The following is a 20,558-nucleotide window of genomic DNA, read 5'->3' on the forward strand; positions in this document are numbered from 1 at the left end:
ACAGAAATCCTATGTAAATTGATGAGCAACACCTATATTTTCATACATAAAGGAACTCTGATAAATACATTTAAACAAAATAAAAATAGGAGAAACATGCAAGTTAAATTACTTACAATATATACTGTTTGATTCTGTAGATCTTGAGTAATAATTTCTTGCTTAAACAGACGTACAAAGTCATTAAATGTGTCACAGGGCACATGAGAATCGTGTTTATTTTCAGATGAAAGGCTCTGCAACTGGGTCAAAATTTCCTCTAAAAGCAGCCTTGAAGTAAAGCATTCAACACAGTTCACAAACACATGAGGAAGCTAAAAAATGAGAAAAGACAGACAGACAATGTAATTTAGTTATATTGAAAGAAATACAAATGATAAAAAAATAATCCAAATGGTTAAAAATCAGAGCTCAATATTCTAATTTCTTTGCTCCCAAAAACAGACATAGGAATAAACTGCATCGCCATCAGCAGGATCCAGTATTTACAGAAATATGATCAATAATGGATCATCATATTTGTAGCAATTCAAAATTTTACATACCACAAAGGGCAAGTAAACAGATTTTTAACCATATTATCTTGTGACAGAGTTACTAATATGAAATATTCAGTGTAAATTATGTTTATGTTTAAAAACCCCTCTTCAGAATAACTCACAAAAAGAAAATCAAAGATATATTTTTGATCAAAAACTTTTTTTAAATCTATTACACATTACTGGGTCAAAAGCATCTGACTCAGGCTGGGCCTCAGACTTCCATTTGACAGTAAAGTTTCATGTAAAAAAAATAATAATTTAGGAATTAGTTTAAATAGGAAAAAAATATGCAACTTCCACATACACTCTTGAGACAAGATGTTGATATTTACTTCCAATGCACTGTCAGGAGCATGCACGGATAATTTATCTGTGAGAACGAGCTGATGATTGGAAGCGTTACATATAGCATGATGTGTATTCAAATACATTCCTGCCATGAGCTTTTACTGTGGCAAAAAACTGTGCTTCACTATTTCAGGTTCCCATCTCCTCACTTCATTTCTCAAATCAATTTCTGCAACACTTTTCATTAACAGAAGCCCTGAGATCACCTTACAGCATTATTTATATTGACATTTCAAGGCTGTTATGCTACAATTTAGATTTATCAGTTTGTTTTGGGTTGCAGGTCTGTGTGAACACAGTACACAACTCTTACTACTTCTGTGTGCTAATTCCTGTGTAGTCAAAGCATTGAAATACATAAGATTCTTATTTCCGTAAGGTTGTTTGCATATTTAACGCCTTTCAGAGTGGATTATAAAAAATGATAATTTAAACAACACAATAAAAAAACATAAGAAGTTCTTTTAAAAAATAAGCCTGTTTAAAATGAAATGTGAATTTAAAACAAAATATGTAAAGGCCTAGACTTATTATTTCTTAAAACATTTACATTAAAAAAAAAAATTAAAAAATAAAATATTCTGAATCCACGAGCCTTTATGAAAAACTGAGTTGAAGACTGCTTTTCTATATAAAGAAAGAATCAGGGGGAAAACATCTAACTTTTATAGCACAATACGTCAGCCTATTAGGTATATTATTTTTCTAGGCTGACCTGAAATAATCAGTTTAATTCACTGACTACCATTAATCCCTCTGTTTAATAAATCATTTAGTTGTAAATGTGAAATATATTTTGACTAGAGAAGTTTATGTATCCAAAACTTTTAAGGTTTTGTTTAATAAAAAATAAGTTTTATATGCTGTTGTGTGTTTAATTAAACTCCATTTACCATCCTAATGCAGCTTGACACAAATCATGAGCAAAAAGTTAATTATCTAGTAAATAAGCAATAAATCATTCACCATTTTCTAACATACTAAAATGTGCAATTAATAAGACTCTGAAAATATTAAGATATATAACTTGTTAAATAAATGTACAAAGTTACAGCATACCCTCCTAGGTAGCAAAAAGAAGTACCAAATGTAGTGTTAAGGTTCTATTTGGTTGTAAAACAACATGGTTATGTCAACCAATGAGAATGCACCTCTCTTTAGAAAATAACTGAAGTACAAATGGAAAAACTGATTAAAACAAATTTAAATTGAGGCTTTGCACTTGACAATTTAAATCAATCCACCTGGACTCCATGACTGGTCAGAGGAACGAAATTGACCAATTAGAGAGAGAGCACAATCTATGTACAAACTTCACTGGAACACATGCCCTATATTATATGAAAACCCAGAGCTCTCCTTATTTTGTTTACAGCAGAAGAGTTCAAGTTTTGTGACTTCTTCCACTGCTTCAGTCATTACTTGGGGGGGGGGGGGGGGGGAGGGGAGATCTCAGCACTAAAAACAGCTTTAAAAATAAGAAAAAAGAAAGGGGTGATTTTACTGCTACTTCTAAGTAAAATTTCAGGCCTGTCAATTTTGGCAGTATCTTTTTAATGTTCAAAAGCCAAGGTTATCTGCCTTAATGGAACAACAACATTGGTTCCATTTTTGTTATTCTGTCACTCACATGTATGGAAGGAAAGAAAGGTTACTTATGTAGCAATTGTAGCTCTTAAAATAGGTTCAAGAAACATATGTTGTTCTTCACTGAATATCAAAACCTTCTGGAAAGCAGTAGTCACTAGGACACACACATTCCTTGCAGAACCAAACCTCTCATGCAAGGTTATACATAGAAGCCCCCGTACTGAGCTCATTACAGTCATTCCACTTCATTAGAACCCACATCAAAGGCTCGGTGGATGTGGGAAAGTGTGGATACATGCTGACAATCTATTCAAACAATGTTTAGTAGGAAGCATCCTTATTTCCTTTTTAAAGTATTGTAAAGAAGAGCCTCACTCATGGGAGATTAAGTAGCGCCTCACTCATGGGAGATTAAGTAGCAGTAACCACTACTCAAAGGAGAATTTGTTTAAGACAATTTAAAGAACTGTTCTCGCAAGCTGCACAAAGATCTAGTTGTCACGTCAAGTGACTGATATATCTAAGTGTATGGTTTCAATTCAGCGTGGCCATCCTGAGTAACTTGGCAACACAGGCCTTGTCTACACTACGAGAGTAGTTCGATTTTACTTAAATCGAATTTTTGGAATCGATATTGCAAAGTCGAACGTGTGTGTCCACACTAAGGACAGTAATTCGACTTCGTGAGTCCACACTAACGGGGAAAGCGTCGACATTGGAAGTGGTGCACTGTGGTCAGCTATCCCACAGTTCCCGGAGTCCCCGCTGCCCACTGGAATTCTGGGTGGAGCCGCAAATGCCTTCTGGGTAAAAAAAATGTGTCCAGGGTGCTTTTGGGTAACTGTCGTCATCCGTCCATCACTCCCGCCCTCCCTCCCTGAAAGCGCCGGCGGGAAATCAGTTCGCGCACTTTTCTAGTCAGTGACAGCGCGGACGCCACAGCACTGCGAGCATGGAGCCTGCTGCAACCATCACTGCAGTTGTGGCCGCTCTCAACGCCTCGCAACTTATCATACACCTTTCCCTGAGGCAGATGCAGAAAAGTCAGGCGAGGAGGCTACGTCAACGCGGTGATGGCCTGAAGTCTGAGAGTAGCACAGACCTCTCAGAAAGCAGGGGACCCAGCGCCGAGAACATCACGGTGGCAATGGGTCATGTTGATGCCGTGGAAAGGAGATTCTGGGCACTGGAAACAAGCACTGAGTGGTGGGACCGCATAGTGCTGCAGGTCTGGGATGAATCCCAGTGGCTGCGAAACTTTCGCATGCGGAAGGGAACTTTCCTGGAACTTTGTGAGTTGCTGTCCCCTGCCCTGAAGCGCAAGGACACCCGGATGCGAGCAGCCCTGACTGTCCAGAAGCGAGTGGCCATAGCCCTGTGGAAGCTTGCAACGCCAGACAGCTACCGGTCAGTCGCGAACCAGTTTGGGGTGGGCAAATCTACCGTGGGGGTTGTTGTGATGCAAGTAGCCAAGGCAATCGTTGATGTACTGCTGCCAAAGGTAGTCACCCTGGGAAACGTGGAGGCGATCATAGATGGCTTCGCAGCGATGGGATTCCCAAACTGCGGTGGGGCCATAGATGGAACTCACATCCCTATCCTGGCACCGGAACACCAGGCCAGCCAGTACATTAACAGAAAGGGCTACTTTTCCATGGTGCTGCAAGCACTGGTGGACCACAGGGGACGTTTTACCAACATCTACGTGGGATGGCCGGGCAAGGTTCATGACGCTCGTGTTTTCAGGAACTCTGGTCTGTTTAGACGGCTGCAGCAAGGTATTTACTTCCCGGACCACAAAATAACTCTTGGGGATGTGGAGATGCCTATAGTCATCCTCGGGGACCCAGCCTACCCGCTAATGCCCTGGCTCATGAAGCCCTATACTGGCACCCTGGACACTGAAAAAGAACTCTTCAACTACCGGCTGAGCAAGTGCAGAATGGTGGTGGAGTGTGCTTTTGGCCGTCTCAAGGGGAGATGGAGAAGCTTACTGACTCGCTGTGATCTCAGCGAAACCAATATCCCCATTGTTATTGCAGCTTGCTGTGTGCTCCACAATCTCTGTGAGAGCAAGGGGGAGACCTTTATGGCGGGGTGGGAGGTTGAGGAAAATAGCCTGGCTGCTGATTACTCACAGCCAGACAGCCGGGCGATTAGAAGAGACCAGCGGGAAGCGCTGTGCATCCGGAAGGCTTTGAAAGCAAAGTTCCTGAGTGAGCAGGGTAACCTGTGACTTTAAAGTTTGTGTATTGAGAAGCTAAACCTGCCCCCGTTTCTTTACCCAGTTAATGTTGACTATCCTATCCAGTTACATACCCCCTTCACCCCACTTCCAACACACGTTTCAAAATAAAAATAGTTCTACTTTGTTAAAGCACACCGTTTTCTTTAATACTGTATTCGCGGAAATTTTTTAAAACTGGGACGTAGACTGTGGTGCGGAGCGGGTGTACTGTAGTGGCGCGAATGCAGCTTCTAAACTCAAGGATTGACAGGCTCCGCTGCGGTGGGATGGTTGTTTCAACGGAGCCTGTCACCCCTCCTGATAGGGACTGTGTGTATGGGGGGGGTCTATGTGACTTTGTGGCAGGGGGAGGACGGTTACAGATCCCCTGCTGTGTGGCTCTGTGATCCTGCCTAAGGACCGCCGCTTAAGATCTGTAACTGCCCTCCCCTGCCACAAAGTCACGGAGCAACCCACCCCCCACCACATAACATGAAAACAACCTCCCAGACTAACCAGGGTAACTAGTCACTGCATCACTGCACTATGTATGTGCCCTGCTGCTGTGCCTGCCCCCGACTATATACCCTGCCAAAGGTGACTGTCCTGTCGAATTACCAACCCCCTATCCCCCCCTCCTCCAAAAGAACATGATGGAAACAGTAGTTAACAGAAACGTATTTTTTATTATCAACCAAACATGGAACTGGGAAAGTGAAACTTGGACGGGGGCTTGTGTCAGGCGGGAAGGAAAGAACTTGTCAAATTTTGGGGAATGAGAGCCTTCTGCTGCTCGAGCTCTCTGCAGGGGTGGAGTGAGAGTTAGCAGGGACTCTGCCGCCTCTCCTTCTGTGCACTTTGGGTGAGGGGAGTATGGGACTTGGTGGCGGGGGAGGGCGGTTAGAGATGGACTGCAGCGGGGCTCTGTCCTCCTGCCTCCGTTCCTGCAGAACATCCACAAGGCGCCGGAGCATGTCCGTTTGCTCCCTCATTAGTCCAAGCAGGGTTTGAGTCGCCTGCTGGTCTTCCTGACGCCACCTCTCCTCCCGATCCATGTTGGCTTGGTGCATTCGGGTCAAGTTCTCCCGCCACTGGGTCTGCTGTGCTGCCTGGGCTCTGGAGCAGGCTATAAGCTCCGAGAACATGTCCTCCCGTGTCCTCTTCTTCTTCTGCCTAATCCGCGCTAGCCTCTGGGAGTGTGATGACAGGCTAGGTTGTGAGACAGTCGCAGATGGGGCTGTGGGAATGGGAAAAAGGGAGTGAATTCCTCAGAAAGATAAATGTAGTTGTGAACAAAGAACATAGTCTTTCTCTGTTAACAAGACCATGCACAGCACCTATCACATGCGCACTCAGCACAAGGTCGAATTCTCGGCCTTCGCATTCAGTGCCTGGGGTCTTCTACAGCACATTTGAGAAGCCTCTCAGGAGAACGGAATTTCTGTTGCAGGCAGACATGGTAAGCCGTAGACTTGTGGCAGCTTAAAACTGTAATATTAGCAATGGCCTCATTTCACATTGAAATCAATGTCGGTCCCTGCTGCCAGCAATTCGGCAAGCAGGAAGTCTGCTCCTGTCCCACACCCTCGCGGCTGTCCCCGGGAACGATCCCTTTTGGCTGCCCCTCTCCCGCCTCCACCGCGTGGCTGCAAACCAGCGGTTACAGTTCTGTAAAGGAACGGCAAAGCAGTCCCAACACTAACATTCCCCTACCTCATTCAAAGCAGGTCATCATGAGCGACATCACCCTCATGAGGATCTCTGACAGCGAGAAAGAGAGAATGCTCCGGGAAAGCCTGCAAAGACCAGGGCCGTATGCCGCCATGCTGTGCAGAGCAATGATTCCAGAGTACTTGATAGTCTCGTGGCGTGGCAACGTGTCCTACTACGGAGGACCCAATAAGGCCGCTCTCCCCAAGAACCTAATGCAGCGGATTTCCAATTACCTCCAGGAGAGCTTCCTCGAGATGTCACAGGAGGATTTCTGCTCCATCCCCGGACATATAGACCGCATTTTACTGTAGCTGCTGTAGCAGTGACTAACCAGTAGAGCGGCTTGGGCAGGACAATCATGCAAAACCGGACATTGCTAGATTTTTTTTCAATAGTTGCACTGCCCATGACTGAACCGTTAAGCTAATCAAACTAATCATGAGAAACCCATTTTTTAAATTGTTAATATTCCTGTTCTGTTACAAATAAATGTTTAGATTTTTACAACACTTACTGGCTGATCCTTCCCCAGATTCTGTGTCCGGGGTAACGGCTGGGGAGGGTTGGTAGGGGATCTCTGTAAGGGTGATGAAGAGATCCTGGCTGTCGGGGAAATCAGCGTTGTGAGCGCTGTCGACTGCCTCGTCCTCCTCATCTCCTTCCTCATCTTCCCCGTCCGCTAACATGTCCGAGGATCCAGCCGTGGACACTATCCCATCCTCAGAGTCCACGGTCACTGGTGGGGTAGTGGTGGCGGCCGCACCGAGGATGGAATGCAGTGCCTCGTAGAAACGGGATGTCTGGGGATGGGATCCGGAGCGTCCGTTTGCCTCTTTGGTCTTCTGGTAGCCTTGTCTCAGCTCCTTGATTTTCACGCGGCACTGCGTTACATCCCGGCTGTATCCTCTCTCTGCCATGTCTTTAGAGATCTTCTCGTAGATCTTTGCATTCCGTCTTTTGGATCGCAGCTCGGAAAGCACGGACTCATCGCCCCACACAGCGATGAGATCCAAGACTTCCTGATCAGTCCATGCTGGGGCCCTCTTTCTATTCTGAGATTGCACGGCCATCACTGCTGGAGAGCTCTGCATCGTTGCCAGTGCTGCTGAGCTCGCCACGATGTCCAGACAGGAAATGAGATTCAAACTGGCCAGACAGGAAAAGGAATTCAAATTCAAATTTTCCCGGGGCTTTTCCTGTGTGGCAGTTCAGAGCATCCGAGCTCGTACTGCTGTCCAGAGCGTCAACAGAGTGGTGCACTGTGGGATAGCTCCCGGAGCTATTAGCGTCGATTTCCATCCACACCTAGCCTAATTCGACATGGCCATGTCGAATTTAGCGCTACTCCCCTCGTCGGGGAGGAGTACAGAAGTCGAATTAAAGAGACCTCTATGTCGAACTAAATACCTTCGCGGTGTGGACGGGTGCAGGGTTAATTCGATGTAACGGCGCTAACTTCGACATAAACGCCTAGTGTAGACCAGGCCACAGATATTCTTCAGACAAGCTGTAGAGGCTACTTTGGACCTAATGGAACATGTTCTGAGTCCCTCACGTATGGAGGCACCCAAAAGGATGTAATGGTTACGTATATGAAAAACTTTGTCCACTTCAGCAATACCTAGACAGAGGCCTTCTCTTGGACTTATCCTAACTAGGGATGTAAATATAGTTTTAAAAAGATAGCTGTTTAAACTATTAAAATTATATCATTTAACCAGTTAACCAATTAAAGGGAGAGGGCTGCAGCTGCTCAGGCACCACCAACAATGCAACAAAAATTCACATGGTTAAGTGCGCAAACAGGATGCAATTTTTAGCCAAACAACAACAACAACAACAAAAACAAGTCATGTAAAGGAAGAGGGGAATCAATAAAAGAAGCCAACAGGGTGGACAAAGTTAGGCTGGCCTAGCTCCAAGATTCTCAAAGCTCATATTTTATATGACATCTTATTTACCTTATCACATTGTTCAAATCAAACCTTAAAACATGCTTATTAACTCACGACAGCAGGTTTGCAAACTGAGCTTTCAATTATGGCAGTCTATTGGGAAGTTAAATAAATACATCAAGGTCCAATATTTAAGCTTTATACATCTGCTATCTTGCAAGAGGTCTACATCTACCTTAAATTTTAACACCCAACTAATACTGAATTTCATATTCAAACAGGAAATAACATTTGAAACCCAAAAGTGAAGGTTTATAATGATACAATTAATCATAATTTAGATTACATTATTGAAGTCAATATTCTCCATATTTTGTATTGTCCCATAAATCCGTGAACAACATGGCCAATAGGGCTTCAAGACATTTAGTTAATTAAAAAAAAAAAATCATCTTGACTCACTCTGCTAGCTGTGCACATAGCTAACCAGTGTAACTGCACATCAGGGCACACTGATTTAAAATCTAAGGGATTAAAACCATCAATTTTAATTAGGACTGTCCATTAATCACAGTTAACTCACGCGATTAACTCAAAAAAAATTAATTGTGATTAATCCCAGTTTTATTAGCACTGTTAAACAGAATACCAATTGAAATTAAATATTTTGGATGTTTTTCTACATTTTCAAATATATTAATTTCAATTACCACACATAATACAAAGTATACAGTGATCTATTATTTTTATTACAAATATTTGCACTGTAAAAAGGATGAACAAGTAGTATTTTTCAGTTGACCTCATAATAAGTACTGTAGTGCAATCTCTATCGTGAATGCGCAACTTACAAATATAGATTTATTTGTTACATAACTGAACTTAAAAACAAAACAATGTAAAACTTTAGAGCCTACAAGTCCACTCAGTCCAACTTCTCGTTCAGCCATTCGCTAAGACAAACAAGTTTGTTTACATTGAAGAGAGATAATGCTGCCCGCTTCTTATTTAAAATGTCGCCTGAAAGGGAGAACAGACATTAACATGGCACTTTTGTAGTTATCACTGCAAGGTATTTACGTGCCAGATATGCTAACCATTTGTATGCCACTTCATACTTTGGCCACCATTCCAGAGGACATGCTTCCATGAATTGTATGTCTCCTGATCTGTGTTTTACTCACATTCTGCCATATATTTCATGTTATAGCAGTCTCAGATGATGACCCAGCATGTTGTTCATTGTATGAACACTTTCACTGCAGATGTGACAAAATGCAAAGACGGTACCAATGTGAGATTTCTAAAGATAGCAACAGCACTTGACCCAAGGTTTAAGAATCGGAAGTGCCTTCCAAAATCTTAGAGGGATGGGGTGTGTGGAGCATGCTTTCAGAAGTCTGAAAAGAGCAACACTCCGATGAGGAAACTTTAGAACCTGAACCACCAAAAAAGAAAATCAACCTTCTGCTGGTGGCATCTGACTCAGATGATGAACATGAACATGCATCAGTCTGCACTGCTTTGGATCGTTATCGAGCAGAACCTGTCATCAGCATGTCCTCTGGAATGATGGTTGAAGCATGAAGGAACATATGAATCTTTAGTGCATCTGGCACGTAAATATCTTGCAATGCCAGTTATAGCAGTGCCATGCAAACGCCTGTTCTCACTTTCAGGTGACATTGTAAACAAGAAGCGGGCAGCATTATCTCCTGCAAATGTAAACAAACTTGTTTGTCTTAGCAATTGGCTGAACAAGAAGTAGGGCTGAGTGGACTTGTAGGCTCTAAAGTTTAACATTGTTTTATTTTTGAATGCAGTTATTTTTTATACATAATTCTACAACTGTAAGTTCAACTTTCATGATATAGAGATTGCACTACAGTACTTGTACTAAGTGAATTGAAAAATACTATTTCTTTTGTTTTTACAGTTCAAATATATATAATAAAAAATATAAAGTGAGCACTGCACACTTTGTAGTCTGTGTTGTAATTGAAGTTAATATATTTGAAAATGAGGAAAACATCCAAAAATATTTATATAAATGGTATTCTATTGTTTAATTGTGTGATTAATTGTGATTAATTTTTTAATTTTTTTTAATTGCTTGACAGCCCTAATTTTAATAATGAATTAAATCAGTGAACAGGAAAACTTGATTTAAATTATTTATTTTAATCTTGTTTTGCATTTGTACTTTAGAAATTTTCCTAGAGAGAGAATCATTCACTTTAGTTGGTATATTTTGGTACTTCATTTTGCTAACCAGGAGGATATTACCCCCCCCCCATATTTATTTAAGCAATTATATGGCTTCACACGAGTTATTCAGATTCTTAATTTTTACTTTTGTAAATTATGTTAGAAAATGGTGAATGATGATGCATTTCTGATTACAAGATGATTAATTTGTTACTCAAATACTGTACAAGACCTAATGAAATGGTGCTTTGAACACGATCAGGACTTCTAGGCATCATTGTAATACAAATAGCCAACAACCAATAGCATTTTGGGATTAGTATTTGTAGAATGCATACAAATACAATTTTATATGCAAATAAAATGGATTGAAAGGTGAATTTCTCAGCTCAAAAAAAGTGAGCTGTAAATGATTGTCTCAGTTCAGTGAGTGATGTCTTTGTTGCAATTAGTCCAGACAGCCATCTTAGTTTACCACTCCCCACTTAAAAAAAAAAAAAAAAAAACACAAATCCAAGTACACCTCTACCCAGATATAACGCGACCCAATATAACACTAATTCAGATATAACACAGTAAAGCAGTGCTCTGGGGGGGCGGGGCTGCGCACTCCAGCAGATCAAAGCAAGTTCGATATAACGCGGTTTCACCTATAACGTAAGATTTTTTGGCTCCTGAGGACAGCATTATATCGGGGTAGAGGTGTATTTTTGTTTGCTTGTTTTTTTTAATTTCAAGTCAGGCTTATTATGTTCAACACTGGCCCTTTATTAATGACCATTCACCCATCTTTCTGTAGTGGACCCACCAACTCCAGAACATTTCCTTTTATCAATTTTGAATTTTATGAGTTTATTCTATTTTAATTTGCATTATGTTGTGCAGCATCCTTGATGAGAAAGAAGCTGTTTTATGTGGCAATCAAGCAATAAGTAGAAGAGATACTGTAAGAATAACAGGCAAGAAATAGGTGCAAAATAAATTGTTCTTGCAATTCTCCATCAAATTTAAAGTAGCTAGTTTGGGAACTTTTTTTAATTCCTCATTGGCTCAAAGTGTTTTATGAATTTCGTAAGAATTTATTCTTACCTCTAATGTTTCTAGAAGAGTTTGCATCACATAGGTCTTGCCACTAGAGGTATGTCCATAGATAAAGATGGATGGGAAGCTAAAATGTTGACGCTAGAAAAAAAAGTTTAAAAATTTTAATACCTAACATTCTCTTTTTTTCTGAGATTTAGAGAACTTTGGCTCATCTCGTTTGCTGCCAGAAGAAAAGCTTTGTTTTAAATTAAGAGACTCAAATACAGAACACTCCAATTAAGATGCAACATGGTATTTTCTCACTTTGATTCTATGATCCTCCAAACCTGAGAGCAGGGTTCAAAAAACGCCCTAATGCCACCACTGAAACTCCCAGATCATTAAGGCTGTCTCTTCATTAGGCAAAGGGTGTGTTCTTAACTCAAGTTAGCTAAACTGAGGTAAAATTCTAGTGAAGACAAGGTAGTTTGTTGGCTTTACTTCAATCTGTTAACTCATAAGAAAATGACAACTGGGATTTTAACTCAAGTTAGCTAACCTGAGTTAGATCAAATCTTCTCTAGGGACAAAAAAGTGTTCTGGATTCTGCCACCCTTACTCATGTTGAGTAGTAGCTTACTGGTCAAGATGTCCCACTGATAATGATGGCACTAATTGCAGAGTACTATTCAACATGTGTAAAGATGTCAGACTCTAGTCCTTTAAGGGTACATCTACAATGCAAAAAACAAGATCTACAGCCTCAGGCTCATACTACAGCACTAAAAAAAAATCATAGAATCATAGATGTGTACAACAGGAAGGGACCTCAGTAAGTCATCTAGTCCAGTCCCCTGCACTCAAGGCAGGACTAATTATTATCTAGACAAGGGGTCTCAAACACGCGGCCCGTGGACCACATGCGGCCCACGAGGTAATTTTCTGCGGCCCGCAAGCTCCTCGCGTCTCCTACTCCCCCTGCCCTCCCCCAGCGTTTACCTAGAGTGGCTCCGGCCCGACGCGCACCGGGGGCAGGGCAGGCTCCCTGCCTGCTTGCCCTGCCCCTGCGCCAAGAAGCAGCCGGAACGTGGGGAATGGGGGGCACATTGGTGTGTATGTTGATGTTGCTTCAGGCACTGCCCCCAGCAGCTCCCATTGGCTGTGGCTCCCCGTTCCCAGTCAATGGGAGATGCTGGGGGCAGTGCCTGAAGCAACAGCAATACACACATCCCTGAGCAGTGCGGGGGCAGGACAGACAGGCAGGCAGGGAGCCTGCCCTGCCCCCGGTGCGTGCCGGACCAGAGCCCGCCCCCCCTGAAACCCTTCTGCAGCCGAATCCCCTGCCCTGAGCGCCTTGCCACACCCTGCACCCCGACCCCCTGCCACACACCGACCCACTGCCCTGAACCCCCTGCCGAACTCCTCACCCCTCCTGCATCCCACACCTCAACCCACTGCCCTGAGCCCCCTCCTGCACCCCACACCCCAACTCCCTGCCCTGAGCCCCTGCCACACCCCTCCTGCACCCCCTGGGGGCTGGAATAGGGGCAGGGAAGGAGTGGGAAGAGGTGGGGCCCCATGGAAGGGTTGGAGTGGGGGCGGGGCCGAGGGTGGCGGGGGGGGGGAGGGGGAGGTGTCAGTAATGCGGCCCTCGGGCCAATGTACTAGTCCTCATGTGGTCCTCGTGATCATTTGAGTTTGAGACCCCTGATCTAGACCATCCCTGACAGGTGTTTGTCTAACCTGCTCTTAAAAATCTCCAATGATGGGGAATAGCAGTTTAGATGTTCCCGGTTGTGCCGGAGCTCAGGTCCTGAGACCTACCCCTTTCCCAGGTTGCAGAGCCCAAGCAGGAAAGTCTGCACCTTTATTTTTAGCACTGTAGCACGAGTCCAAGTCTGTAGACCCAGGCTCTGAGTATTACTATGCATTTTTGGTTTTTTTTGGCAGTGTAGATATACTCTCTTTTAGACTCAAAAAGCTAAATATCAACTTCCACCCTCCTGATATTTTCTATAATGGAAAGCAGTTAATTTAGGCTTAAAACTAAAAAAGTGTAATTTCTCAAATTCTGAAGTGATAAATACAAGTTACAGAAGGGCTAAGACAGAAGATATTGGAACATGGAAGGAGAGGAAGACAGAGAGGGGGCAAGCCTCCTCACCCATAATACCTAAAACCATAGTTGTTACCCAGTATTCATGCTATATTTCTCAAGGTAAACTTTATCAAATTATAAATCATTTTAAGGGCTAATAAAAATATCTGAAGCTCTTCTATTGTTTCCCAAAGCCTGAGTAGCCATTTTCGCAGCTGCTGATATTTAAAATTTTACCCAAACCATAAGTATCTTAGGAGCCTAAGTCACTTACGTGCTTTGAAAATTTTACCTTCCTGTTAAAACCTATGTCCCTATGATTAAAAAGGATAACCCAAAGCAGTTTAATTGAATGAAAAGGAGGAAGTGTGGAGAAACTAAAAAAATAAAATAAAAATGAGAGAATTGAGATTAGAGGGGAAAGATTGGAAGCAAATATATCTTCAGAATGAATTGTATTTGTTTTTTTGTCAAAATGTGCCCATTGTAGCTTTAAGGCAGCTGTACATATTTTTTTAAAATTAACTAAGACACCCAAACTGACAAAGTTAACAGAGAAAACATCTTCTGAATAACAAAAACTAAATGCACTCAGGTCATGACTTAAAAACAAGTGCCTGAGTAAAGGTAAGTCTTCAATATGTTCTGAAGGCAATGCTTGAAAAATTCACTCTCCAGTGGCAAGCAGGAAGTTTACCCTGGAAAGTATGGGGACAGCCTAAGCCATAAAGATTCTGCAGAATTTAAGCTTTTGTTTAAAAACCAAATTAAGCTTCCAGCCTTTATAGCTACAATAAATACATCAAAATCCAGTATTTAAGCTTTATAAATATACTACACCTTGTAAAAATCAAATGCAGTACCAGACAAACTATCAACATCAATTTACGTATTGTTAACTGAATGTAAATTGATACCATGCTGCCTTCCCAGAGTCTGCAGATAAACAGCTCCATTGCCTTTGCCACTGCAATAGCTTTGCCAAGCACCAGTAGAGTAAAAATTAACACGTCTCTGGTCAGTTTTATAGCAGCTATTCCAGAGCCTTATGGACAGCAATGAAATTATCAAGAATCATGTTTCATGTTGTTTCTGTTGGGAAAGCTACCGGCACAACAGCAGAGACAGGTACCAGAGTTACCCATATGGGAGGACCACCCAAGAAAAGATGAGTTGTGAGAGAGGCAAGGATCTTTCCCATCACACCTCACAGCAGCTAAGAATGACTGGTACTGGAAAGCCACTAACAGCAGCCAGGAGTGGAAAAATAGCTATAAAGCTCCCCCTTGCTTACAGCAGCTAGAGGATCTTGTGTTTTCAAGTTTATCAAACAAGATCTCAAATTACAATGTAAACAGCTAGCCTAGCTCAGAGTAATAATACATTTAAGTTTGTTTTCAGCCTGTCCGTAAAAACAAGCATCTATAAATCTACCCAAATACACAATATTGAAAGAGCTACCTCTCCAAATATTGACAACAGTGATGACACTTGGGATTCTCGACAGGGCACCATACTTTCCAGGTGAAGCAAGGTAGCTTCGGGATACTCTGGATGTTCGAAATTAGGCATTTTGATTCAAGTTTCTGTCATCAGTCATCCAACTGCATTTGCATGGCACCTTCCAAGAGGCAAGAAGGATCAAAGCGATGACCTGGAAAATAAAATATTATTTTTTCATATGTGGAGAAATAAAAGTAAACTAAATAAGAGGTGACAATCTCTTCTTACAATCAGACTTTGTAACCAATGGCAATGATGATTAGTTACTTATATGACAGTAGAACCCAAAGACCCCATTCAGGACTGAGGCCCAATAGTGCTGGGCATTATACAGAAATAGAAACAAAAAAGAGAATACCTGCCCTCGAAGGTTTACAACTTAAAGACACAAACAAAAGGGCAGGGGTGGATACAACAAATGAGCAATGAATATGCTGTCACAACTTTGCTAGTTACATGGATTGCAGTTGGTTTTTACTTTATTTTTTGAGGGTAAAGATAGGAAGTAAAGGAGTAGAGAAAGGAAAGAAAAGAAATTAGTCTCAGCTGGTCATCTGCTTAGCCATGATTAGCAAGATGAGATTAGTAAGCATCACAGCAGAGACCAGCCTTAAAGAAGGATATGAAGGATAAAATAGTGGCTCTTCAGATATTCATCAGGGAGTTTTCCTTAAGCATAAGGGGCAGCATGGCAGCAAGCATAGAGGTGTTTAAGCAAGCAGCTGATGGGTGGGTGATAAGGGATGGGAACACTTGCAGAGTAAAAGCAGGGGCTGACATCATAATAGGTTACTAAATCAGTTAGGAGATGGGGCTAAGTTATGAAGAGACTTAAAAGGTAACAATAAGAAACGTATATATTTGATGTGGAAGTCAATGGGGAGCAGGTGGACACCTCAAAGAGGGATTCAATGTGATCAGAACGATGAACCAGAAAAATGATCTTTAATCTGAATAGACTGGAGGAAAGCAAAAGTTACAGCAGTCAAGTCAGGATGAGGGTTTCATGAGTCTTCACTTACTAGGGGGTAGGGGGGCTAGATTTTAAAGATTTTTTTTTTTTGAAAGCAAGATAAAAAAAACACAATGGCCCAGTCAAAGAGGACACCTAAAAGCTACACTACCTGAGTGACAGGGAGAATAGCGGTGTTGTCTACTCTGATAAAGAAAATGGCCAGATGGGAGAACCTGAGAAAAAAGACAAAATGTAAAATGATGACTGGACATCAAGGAAGAGATGTCAGAAAAACAAGCTGAGATAGGACTAGATGAAGCAAGATACCGCATTAGCTGAGAGGTAGACCTGTGAGTTATCAGTGTAAAGATGGTACACCAAGTGCTTTACAAACATTAAAATACCCATGGGAGGGCAAACCTTTTTAGGCATATTGTACAATGAAAGAAAAAAGAACAGCATCCCTGTTCTTGGACTGGAAGGGGAGAACCAAATAGTCCTGATTCTCAAGGTTTGCTACCCATTTCTTCAGCATGAAAAAAACAATATCATTGTGTGAAAGTGCATCTTGACATCACACTATTTGTGCTGCCAGGTCATGACATCGCATTAGTGCATGAGGACAATACAATCACCTTATTTTGCCACCTCCCGAAGGCACTACGGTATACTCCACACAGGATTCAGAATAAGCCCAGGACTCACCAAACAACCGACCCTGCATAGCAAGACTTTGCTGCAAGCTTTGAGGTAGGCGGCTACTTTACCAATGCCACAGATACACTATCCCCCTCAATTTCAGGGGAAGGAATTCAACCGTGTACCTCTGCTCCAGCCAGCACCTTGTCATTGTCAGGGCAGGTGGAAATCGCAGGGGCACCTGGCTGTAGCCATTATCCCCCACACCTTTGCAGCAGGTAGCAACCCCGCCCGGACCCACACCCCCAGCACTAAGGGAGGGGGCGGAGTTTGCATGTAAACATCCCTCAGCTCTGCCAACACTTCAGCCCAACAGCCAGCGGAAAGCGCCTGGAACGGGCAATCCCGCCCGGGGCAACCCCACGCTCCGTGCCCCTGCGCGCCAGGACTTCGCCCCACAGCTCCCCCCTCACTCCGAGCCTGGCCGCAGCTGCGCCAGGACGTGGGGGCCCCTGGCCCCTCCGCCCCCAGGACACGGCTGCGTTCGGGAGGATCCTGCCCCTCCCCTTCTGGCTCCTTCGGTGTCGGGGCAGCCCTGACGCTCCCCTCCCGACCCAGGCCCGGCCCCCCTGATGCAGGCTCCCGGTCACCGCCCCGCTCGCTGAGCCGGGGCCCAGGCAGGATGCACGCGCACTCCCGGCCCCCGAACCGTCCACCAGCAGCCAGCGCCGGACACTCACCCCAACCCGACACGCTGCCTTGCCGGGCGCTGACTCCCAACCGAGCGCCTGCCGTTGCGCAGGCGCACCTTGCGCCTATGGTTCCCCTGAATGCGCACGTGCCTACTGTGTGCACATGCGCGTTGGGAAATTGAAGTCTCCCAGCATCGGCGCCCATATTGTGCCCATACCCGAGGTTAAGGGCGGGAGGGGGATTGTGCCTCCGAGGCCTTGGCGGCGCTGAAGGGGAGGAGGCGGAGCAGCCCGCGGGCTGGCAGATGCGGGGATGGGACGGGGAAGACGGGGCGGTGGAGGGAGAGAGTCGGGGGGCAGGTGGCAGCAGAGGGGGCTGGGCTGGGGGAAGATGCGGAGCAGCCGCAGGAGGCGCAGCCGGGGCGATGCGATGCGGATGCGGTGCGGGAAGTGGGGGAGCAGCTGGGGGTGGATGGGTTGGGGATGGGATGGGGGAAGATGGGGAGCAGCTGAGCGGGAGCAGCCGGGGGGGGTGGCAGAGGGGATGGGGGAAGATCATAGAATATCAGGGCTGGAAGGGACCTCAGGAGGTCATCTAGTCCAACCCCCTGCTCAAAGCAGGACCAATTCCCAACTAAATCATCCCAGATGGGGAGTAGAGGGGGAGCAACCCGGGAGTGGTGGATGAGGAAAGTCGGAGCAGCCGGATGATGGAGGGGAGCAGCCGGGGGATGAAAGCTCAGGATGGGATGGGGGATAGAGGGGAGCATCTGTCGGGGGGGTGACGGATGGGGGAAGACAGGGAGCAGCTGGGGGGTGATGGATGGGGAAAGACAGGGAGCAGCCGGAGAGTGGATGGGGAGCAGCCGGGGGATGGGACGAAATGGGGGAAGACAGGGAGCAGCCGGGGGATGGGACGAAATGGGGGAAGACAGGGAGCAGCCGGGGGATGGGGGGGTGGATGGGGAAAGATGGGGAGCAGCTAGGGAGTGGAGGGGGAGCAGCTGAGTGATGGCTGATGGGGATGAGATGTGGGAAGATGGGGAGCAGCCCAAAGGATGGTGCATGGGATGGGGAAAGATGGGGAGCAGCCTCTGGTTGGCAGATGGGGAAGACAGGGAGCAGCCTGGGAGCTAGCTGGGAGGCTTCTGAGCATTTTCACACAACCTCTCTGAGTGATTGATTAAATTTTCCTTATATCATCACCAGTCTGGAGGAGAGAGATTGAGATTTGAAGCCACCATTTGTAAAGGCTGGTGCTGGGCCCAGGGGATCAGACAGAGTCCGGGGCTTTGTCAGGACTCGGTCCCTTGCATGTGCTGGGCCCAGGGCAGCAGAAGTGGAGGCTGTCTTTCTCCAGCTTGTTTCAGAGATCAGCCTCGGCTGCATTTTAGACTTAAATCTGCATTTGAAACCCATGGTAATTTATAGATTACAAGGGCTACATTACTCTCACCACTGGAAGTCAAGAGTGTTTGGATGTCTGTGCTGAAAGCCACTTTACAATAATTCCTCCGTGAAGAGGAAGAAGCTATAGTTTATTTAAGAAGCCTTCCATCACCAAGATAGATATTTATGTTGCTGTGCCACACTCAGACCTGAATCTGAAGTTGTTTGATTGTGATTGCCAGCAACTGTGGAGCCTAAAAGGACTGAGATTAAAGATGGAAAAAATCATGGGTACAAATATTATAAATATTTAACTAATTCCTTGAGTTTTCAGTTTAACTCCTGTTAACTCCCTATCGAGTTTAAAGAGAAATATATGTTAAGTCTCCATTTATTAGTTCATTGTGTATAATTGGGAGTAACCTTTAAGTTGTTCCCTGTGGGAGGTGGGGAGGGATAGGGAGGGAGGAAGGACTATAACAGATTGAAAGAACTGTTGCACTAGCTAGTATACACTACTATATCAATGTCTCAGGGAGGCTCTAGAGACATTTGCATCTGTCTTGTTGCTAACACATTTTCTAAATGTTACTAACAGAATAAAATTAAAGAAAATTAGTATGCAGTATGCCCTAAACTATTATGTATACCAATGTGGAATATGATTTATCTGAAAAGAATGTTCATGCATTAATACAAATTAAGTTTTGTAAAGCTACCTTTTACAAAACACTTACAAAAATAGCATTTTTAAATTTCAATGAAAAATTTTATTACGTTTAAATATTCCACTACTGTGTTTAAAAACTCAAACACAATAGTGCAGTGCTAGTTCATGAGAACCAAGATGTAATACCCACTCTCCAGTTTAGTTTCACTGCCTAAAATGAGTGAAATGCAAAACAAGTGTTTACAAATTGTGATTTGTTATACTTAAGGTTCACACACAAAAACATATACAATCCTAGTAAACCAGCCAAAGGGGAGGGGGGACATAATACAGAGCTATAGGCATATATGGGTTAAAAAAAAAAATCCAGAATGAAGTTAGAAAGAGTGGAAAGGAAAAAAAAAAAAGGAGTGGGGCAATACTATCACTATCTGGAGTTCCTCTCCTTTAATTCCATTTTAGACCCTCTCTAGTCTGGCTTCTGTCCCTTGCATTCCACTGAAAAACACTCTTGCCAAAAGCTCTAATGACTTCTAACTAAAGCTAAGAACCTGTACTCCATCCTTGATTCTCTTGACCTGTCAGCTGCCTTTCACGCAATCAATCTTCTTGCAATCTTGTCCTCCCTTGGCTTCTCTGAGTCTATCTCACCTCTAATTGCTCCTTCAGTGTGTCTTTAAGACTACCCTTCTCATCTGCCCTCCAATTTTCTGTGGGGGTTCCACAGGACTCTGTTCTTGGTCCCCTTCTCGTCTCCCTTTACACCTTTGTTACGGAGTCCCCGGGCAACGCTTTGGAACTGCTCCCCACAAAGCCAGTCAGGACTTTGGGGAGCCTCCTCTCCCTTGGAGCAGACTGTCTTTAGGGCAAGAAGCTCACACGACTTCACCTTCCTGGAGCATTCAGCATATGCCCCTCCGTGCGTTTCCCCACAGCGTGTTCGCCCATGCGGGGTCCTGGGGAAGCCAGAGGGTCCTGCATGCACCCTAACTTCGTAGTCAGATATGACTTTTAGCCAGCCAGTAAAACAGAGATTTATTAGATGACAGGAACACGGTTTAAAACA

At 44.0% G+C, this 20,558-nt stretch overlaps 1 protein-coding gene across 4 annotated transcripts in view; it reads right to left on the reverse strand.

Moving 5' to 3' along the window:
* The window catches only part of ORC5 (origin recognition complex subunit 5), a 202,680-nt gene that overhangs the window by 136,492 nt on the left and 45,630 nt on the right, over positions 1-20,558 (reverse strand). For 2 of the 4 annotated variants that reach the window (XM_054017953.1, XM_054017925.1), the window contains exons 1-4: positions 17,482-17,555; positions 15,106-15,298; positions 11,613-11,705; positions 117-314 (exon numbers count right to left, since the gene is read on the reverse strand). In XM_054017953.1, the coding sequence (XP_053873928.1) occupies positions 117-314; positions 11,613-11,705; positions 15,106-15,216 (402 nt within the window). In that variant the 5' untranslated portion in view covers positions 15,217-15,298; positions 17,482-17,555. Of the gene's footprint in view, positions 1-116; positions 315-11,612; positions 11,706-15,105; positions 15,299-16,737; positions 17,115-17,481; positions 17,556-20,558 lie in introns of those variants that run through there. The other 2 variants (XM_054017932.1, XM_054017942.1) reach the window with 2 other exon arrangements.

The sequence above is a fragment of the Malaclemys terrapin genome, chromosome 1 (genome assembly GCF_027887155.1).
Source record: "Malaclemys terrapin pileata isolate rMalTer1 chromosome 1, rMalTer1.hap1, whole genome shotgun sequence".
In the NCBI taxonomy this organism is placed as follows: domain Eukaryota; kingdom Metazoa; phylum Chordata; order Testudines; family Emydidae; genus Malaclemys; species Malaclemys terrapin.